Source organism: Pocillopora verrucosa, chromosome 3, assembly GCF_036669915.1.
Source record: "Pocillopora verrucosa isolate sample1 chromosome 3, ASM3666991v2, whole genome shotgun sequence".
Lineage (NCBI taxonomy): Eukaryota > Metazoa > Cnidaria > Anthozoa > Scleractinia > Pocilloporidae > Pocillopora > Pocillopora verrucosa.
Genome location: NC_089314.1, coordinates 23,610,770 through 23,617,298, shown reverse-complemented (window position 1 = coordinate 23,617,298; position 6,529 = coordinate 23,610,770). Strand labels below are relative to the sequence as shown.

At 35.4% G+C, this 6,529-nt stretch overlaps 1 protein-coding gene across 1 annotated transcript in view; it reads left to right on the top strand.

Moving 5' to 3' along the window:
• The window catches only part of LOC136279664 (vacuolar protein sorting-associated protein 4B-like), a 6,603-nt gene extending 876 nt beyond the window's left edge, over nucleotides 1–5,727 (top strand). The window contains exons 4-10 of the mRNA XM_066163602.1: nucleotides 394–542; nucleotides 1,577–1,658; nucleotides 2,027–2,158; nucleotides 2,790–2,877; nucleotides 3,170–3,236; nucleotides 3,946–4,019; nucleotides 4,553–5,727. Of these exons, the coding sequence (XP_066019699.1) occupies nucleotides 394–542; nucleotides 1,577–1,658; nucleotides 2,027–2,158; nucleotides 2,790–2,877; nucleotides 3,170–3,236; nucleotides 3,946–4,019; nucleotides 4,553–4,654 (694 nt within the window). The 3' untranslated portion in view covers nucleotides 4,655–5,727. The remainder of the gene's footprint in view (nucleotides 1–393; nucleotides 543–1,576; nucleotides 1,659–2,026; nucleotides 2,159–2,789; nucleotides 2,878–3,169; nucleotides 3,237–3,945; nucleotides 4,020–4,552) is intronic.
• The last annotated feature ends 802 nt before the right edge of the window (nucleotides 5,728–6,529 follow it).

Below are 6,529 nucleotides of genomic sequence, written 5' to 3'. Positions count from 1 at the left end.
ACAGTTTTCTTCTCTGAGCTCTCTTTGGGTCTAACCATCAATAAAAACAGTCTCATGAAAAAATCAGTACATGTCGCAGGATTAACTTCCATTACTGTGAATGAATGTTTTCTGGAGGGAAGCAATGCCAATGTGACTTCATGCCTGTCCAATCATTTTAACCCTTTCACTGCCAAGATCTCATTTACTAATTCTCTCAACTGTCTGCTATACAAGTGATATGATGTGAGTTTGAAGAATTTGGTATTGGATCAACTTGTAGTCCCCTAATGGATTTCTTTATTCTCATCTCTTGTCTGCTTGATATTATATTGATATTGTTAGGAGAAGTTCTTTCTTGGTCAGTCATGGGAGTTCCAATCATGCCTAATACCCATCTGCTTACTTTTTCAGGCTTGTAAAGCACCTATTTGAGTTAGCACGAGACAATAAACCAGCCATTATTTTTATTGATGAAGTTGATTCCTTGTGTGGCTCAAGAAGCGAAAATGAAAGTGAATCGGCTAGGAGAATTAAAACAGAGTTTCTGGTTCAAATGCAAGGTAAGTCTTATAAAAACAACATATATCTTACCTTGAAATTTCTAAAAATCAGCAGGGAAAGGATTAGGTTCTGTAGTCAGTGTAAATAAAGCATTTGCTGTCTAGAATGTGGCCTGAAAAAGAGGGAAAATAAATCCCTGACAGTTACGAAAAGCATAACATTGGAATAGTTTTCTTTGATTCTAGTATTACATATGTTCTCCTTTTTTATTTTGTTTTAACAGTAAGAGTGCATGTACATGTAGAAAGATGACTCAAAGGCTTATTTCAGTAAATGTTTCCTACACCATTTTGTGAATCAGAAATAATTATCTGGCAACTTTTTCTCCAGGATTTTTTTTTCATTTCCTCTCATTCTAAGAAAATCAAATGAGGGTTTGTCTAAGACCCTTTTTTCAAGTTTTTTCTCTCTTTTTGACAAATATTGTTATTTTTACCACTGGAAAAGTTTGAATTCCCCTTACAATGGAGTTCTTTTTTTGTTTTTGTTGTTCAAGCTTCTTGGGGCCTGCAGGAAAAAAAGGCTTCACAAGTTTTTGATAATTTGTGGTATCAAGGGGTTCAGAGAAATTATCAGTGGCTTCAGGATACTAGGGGGGTTTTAGAAACCATGGTACTGGTGCTACAAAATGTTGAAGATATTTAATGGTACATTTTAATGGCCAAAGGACATGATTTCAGGTTTGAGATAAAAGGATGTATAAGATATCTAGGGCTCAAAATAATTTGAAACTCCTCTGCATTTAACAAATCAGTGTACATTTTAGCAACTTGGTGAAGGGGGGATATGGTTTCAGGTGAAAGGTAACAGAATTTTCAAGATATCTAGGACTAAAAATAGTTTGAAACTCCATTGCATTTAACAAAACAGTGCACATGCACTTTATCTACTGACTTGTCCTTCAGTAATATTAACACAGGTTAAAGACTGAATGATATGGTGGTAATTTTGTTTGGCTGACAGGGGGAGTCTTCCCTCTATTAAGAAGGACTTAAAGTGCTATTTTATTTAATCTGTTACATTTTAACTGAAGGTGTTGGAGTTGATAATAAAGATGTACTTGTCCTGGGAGCAACAAACATTCCATGGACTCTTGACTCTGCTATTAGAAGAAGGTATATTATACATGACTTTAGGATATTATTTTGCATTTCTTTATAATTATTGTCGCAAAGCATACTTGTGCTTATAAGGGGTTCATACTTGTGAATTTGTGTGTGAAACCTTTAAGTATATGACCACTGAATTCAGTTTAGATTTTTGTGATGATGATACTGATTCTTTAGTGTGTTTAAAAAAAAATCCAAGCAAAAAAAGGAAGAAGTCCTTGTTTCTAACACCTTTCACAGGCACAAAATCTCTGCAGTTCAAGGCCAAACTTACAAGTTTTAGTTTGTCAGTATTGTCAATCATTATCAAGACGTATATTCAATATTCTGCATTTTATGGAAAATTGGAGTAATTTCCTCAACATCTTTTCTAGATTTGAAAAAAGGATTTATATCCCATTACCTGAGGCATCAGCTCGGGTAAAGATGTTTGAGCTACATATGGAAAACATCAAACACTGTATTCAATCCACAGAATTCAGGGATCTAGCAGAGAAAACTGAAGGGTGAGGACAATCAAACTTATTAATTGGGATAAACAACCTCAGGATCATAGATTAAATATAGTTTTTATTTAACCTGCAAATCTCCAAGGTCTGTTTGTCATGCATTAATTTTCTTGAATGTTAGTTCAAAGAATTTTTTTTTTCAATAAATCAAACTATGTTCTCCAGTTTTATTTTTCTTTGTTCCTATTACCTCTAAGTTCGGCAGTGGAGTTTTATTACATGCCTGAAAAAATTACTGTTTGGTCAGTCTTGATATGCATTAAATCAAGGATCATCAATATTGGATAATTAAAAGTTAAAATGCAAGCCTTGTTGAATGTTCCACTTTTTGCAGCATGAAAGCTTCACCCATTGACCCCTATGAGTGACTGGCATCATGTCACCCCTGAATCGCATATAAAAGTCCCAAGAATATAGGAAACGATCACCAACTAACAAAGCCCTTGATTTTTAAACAAATTCTCCTCATCATGCAGCACCTTAGGAGATGCATAGAGAACAGTTTGGAGAATATGCATTCTGATGTTAGGGTGTAAAGGGTTAATATCCAAGTCTACAAATCTTAGTTAGCACTTGTTTGTCAACACTTGTCGATTTAAAACTATGTACGCTCTCCCCATGATTTCAGGTATTCGGGTGCAGACATCAGCATTGTTGTGCGTGGTGCTATGATGCAGCCAGTCAGAAAAGTACAACAAGCAACACATTTTAAACTGGTTTGTATAATGTCTTTCTCAAATTCAGGCATAAAAATATTTTACTTCAGTTATCAAGTCAAAGTACTTGAGAGCACCAATTGAAAAAGCTAAACATTGTCTTCTTTTCCCTCTGTTGCTTGAATAAAATGTTCTGTAATGTACACTACCTCTCCTGTCACAGACCTCCCACATCAAAATCCAAATTCACTGTTTTCCCCTAAGTTAAGGATCAGTGTGAAGACATTTGCTGATTTTCTCTTTTTCTTTGCACCTAATTTGTCACTGTTCTTTATTTGTGTGGTTTTAAAAGGCGAGGGGTCCCTCCCCACAAAACCCAGAAGTCATAGCAGATGATCTCCTAACACCGTGTTCACCAGGTATTTATGTGGCAATTTTGTTTTACAGTTGAGATTGAATAGTCTCAAATTCTTATCCATATCTTTTATTTTATTGTGTTCCTCTGTTTTGTCAAATTCACCAAAGGTATGTGAACTTCTGAAAGTTTAGGCATTTGTCTGAACAAGCAGGCTGTAGATTAATGAGAAAATCCTCAATAACCAGTTGGATGGTTTTGACCACTGACACTTGATCATGTGCAATTTTTCATGCGTTGATTTTGTCAGAAAAGGCCTTAACATTGATGAAGATATCCTGGGTCCTGGAGACTTTCCCTGTCTGGTTCATGTTGTCTTAATTTTGACCTATGTCAACTGGTTATTTTGCCCAACCTTGCTACTCATTCTGTGGGCATTTTCTCAACCCCAAGTACAATATATATGAAAACACTTCTGAATCAGGTACCAGGAGGAGTTTTAAGAATGGGAGGCTTTTGGAAGAGATTTACAATTTTAAATTTTTGCTGGATGAACAAATATTCGAATATCAACAGGAGAATGTTTGTCTAGTAATAAAATCTACAATCATTTTTACTATGATCATTTATTACAATGCCTTCCCTTTGGTTGCAATATCATCTTTTTGGCTTCCTTCTGCTGTGCACCTTTCCAAAAAAGATCAACCCTAGTGTTAAGGAAAACAACTTCTCCAGATCTTGACGTAAGATTTTTTTCCCCTGTTTCTTTGTAGGGGATCCGGGTGCAAGGGAAATGACCTGGATGCAAGTACCTGGAGAGAAGCTGTTAGAGCCTGTTGTTAATCTGGTAATTACTTCACAATTCTTCCCTCAGTATGCATATTCTCCATACTGTTCTCTATACATTTCCTAAGGTGCTGAAAAGGAGAATTTGTTTAATAATCAAGAGCTTCGTTATTAAGCAATCATTTCCTTTATTCTCATGACCCTAATGTTTGATTCAGGGCTGATATTGTAGGGGGAAATGAAATGCAAGTCATTCCTTGAGGGTTAAGGAGATGGGATTCCTTCGCTTGTGGGAAGTGAGAGGCTCATTATCACTAGGGATGCATTGCATTGGCAATTGACAGCCATGCAGAAATTTTCAGCTTAAAATCAACCATCCAGAGACTAAAGGGCAAGCAAACAAAGCTGACTGATTGATCATGAGTCTTTTAAGATATTTAAAAGAATGGGAATTTTTTTAAAGACAGTAATCCCTGTTATTGCACCACATAAGCTTCAACTGGTTATTTTGCAGTTTCAGTGTTTTTTAGTGTATGGTATCCTTACTTTTCAAGATATATTAACAGCTACGACATTCCTTATGACTATTTTTAGCCGGACATGCTACGATCCTTGGCAACTTCTAAACCGACAGTAAACTCTGCGGATCTGAAAAAGTTTGAAGACTTCACCAGAGATTTCGGACAAGAAGGATGAAATCATTAGCATCCCACATTGTAATAACAACGTTTCATAGAAGTCTTTCAAAATAATCAGAGTTAGACATTTCACTCTTAATATCCATGAACCAATTCTCCCAACAGATGGGCATACATTTATTTGTTGTTTATTCCTGAGAATCTTGGTTATTATCAGGGCAATACTTCTTTGTCTATGATTTTGTAAATTCTCACTATCTGGCTGTCTTAAATATCTTAAAATTGTAACAAGAATTCACATGTTGATCACTTAAAGGAATGAAAGGGTTGATGGAAGGGGCGTGGTCACATTTTTTTTAGGAAATTTCAGTCCTAAAGAAATATACATAGAAAATCTGGAAAGAAGCACATGATAAACTAAAATGACATGGGTATGAACCACATGGGTTCCCTTTAAGCAAAGGAAAAAACTTCAGTATGGCTGTACTTCAAGTTTACGGGAGAGTTTGTCTTGTTACAGGAATTTTATTATTGACAGGGTGTTCCCATAAAATGAGCACATTGATAAAATAGCGAAGAAAACAGATTCACCGAGAAGCGTGACCTGCTGTTAACCCTTTTGAATAATTAATTTACCCATCATTGTAAACAAGAGAAACTAAGCATCGAATTTTTTGTTATGCTTTATCAAAGGGAGGAAGTTTACTTCACGTGACATTTTATTGTAGAAAGGCTTAGCTTAGTATAAGTTTCATTACAAGAGTGGGCAAAGGCTGGAACAACAGCTGCCAATAAGTTTTATTCCCATATAACTGATCGTTGAAACTCTCAGTATACCTCTATGTTTGAAAATTTTATGGGTCGCAGTAAATTGCTGTTGCTCTGAGAGCTTCAAGTTTTCTGTTTGTTTTGTTACTTATTAGGTAATTGTTAAAGAATAAAGACAAGAGGTTGTTGTAACCTCTTCCCTTCCCCTTTTCCTCCCTGCGGTACTAATTTGCGTGAAAACCATCTGATATGACTATCCATCGAAAAGTACCATTTTTATCTTGCCCCAGTAGCTATTACTGCAGATGTACAGAATTACAAAAAGCAGCCTAATGTTTTATTAAATTGGCAAAATTACTGGTCGGAGGTTGTTGTGTTATTCCAGCTTATTTTGCTTGGCGCACTCTAGAGAGTCAAGGATTGGGTCATATTTCGACATAATCTATCCAATACTCTCGATCGAGCGCAACTGGATTAAATGCGTCACGTGACCGAATATGCCTCCCGAGGAAAATCTTCTTTGAAAAGTTGACTCAAGTTCGGAGAGTGTTTTCCTGTTATTTCTGAATAATAGGAAAACTTGTTTGTACGTTAAGTTTCAGTTGAAAGTCAATATCCCTTTTCGACGGTAAGCTACTCGTAAATAATCTGTTTCGCGTGTTACAAAATGAAGCACTAAAATTTTGACTTGGCCTTCGCACGACTTTTTGTTATCTCTTGATAAATGAACAAATTTGGACGCTCATTCAATCACCTGAGAAATCAAACTAAAAAAATTATTTTAAGGCTCAGCGATTAGTTTCAAATGGTGCCCTTGATATCATATTGAGTATTGTAAGCCAACATTCCCTTCGCCTTCCGCGAGCAATTGTCACAAATTATATCTTACATAGAAAAACAAATGTGGATACTTGAATCAACAGTACAGCTTACAGAACAAATTTTATTACTGAGGAATTAAAAAATACTTTAAAAAAAGCATATATAACTAGTAGTCTAGTGGTATTTATCTTTACGTGAATATCAAGAGAGTATTCTCTTCAGGCAATCAAATCAGTAGCAAATCAAACGTCTTTAAAATTCAACATATTTTTGAGCATTTTGCTGTTTTGCATGTTCTCTGAAAATTCACAAAATTGGACATCATTCTTCTTTTATGATCATA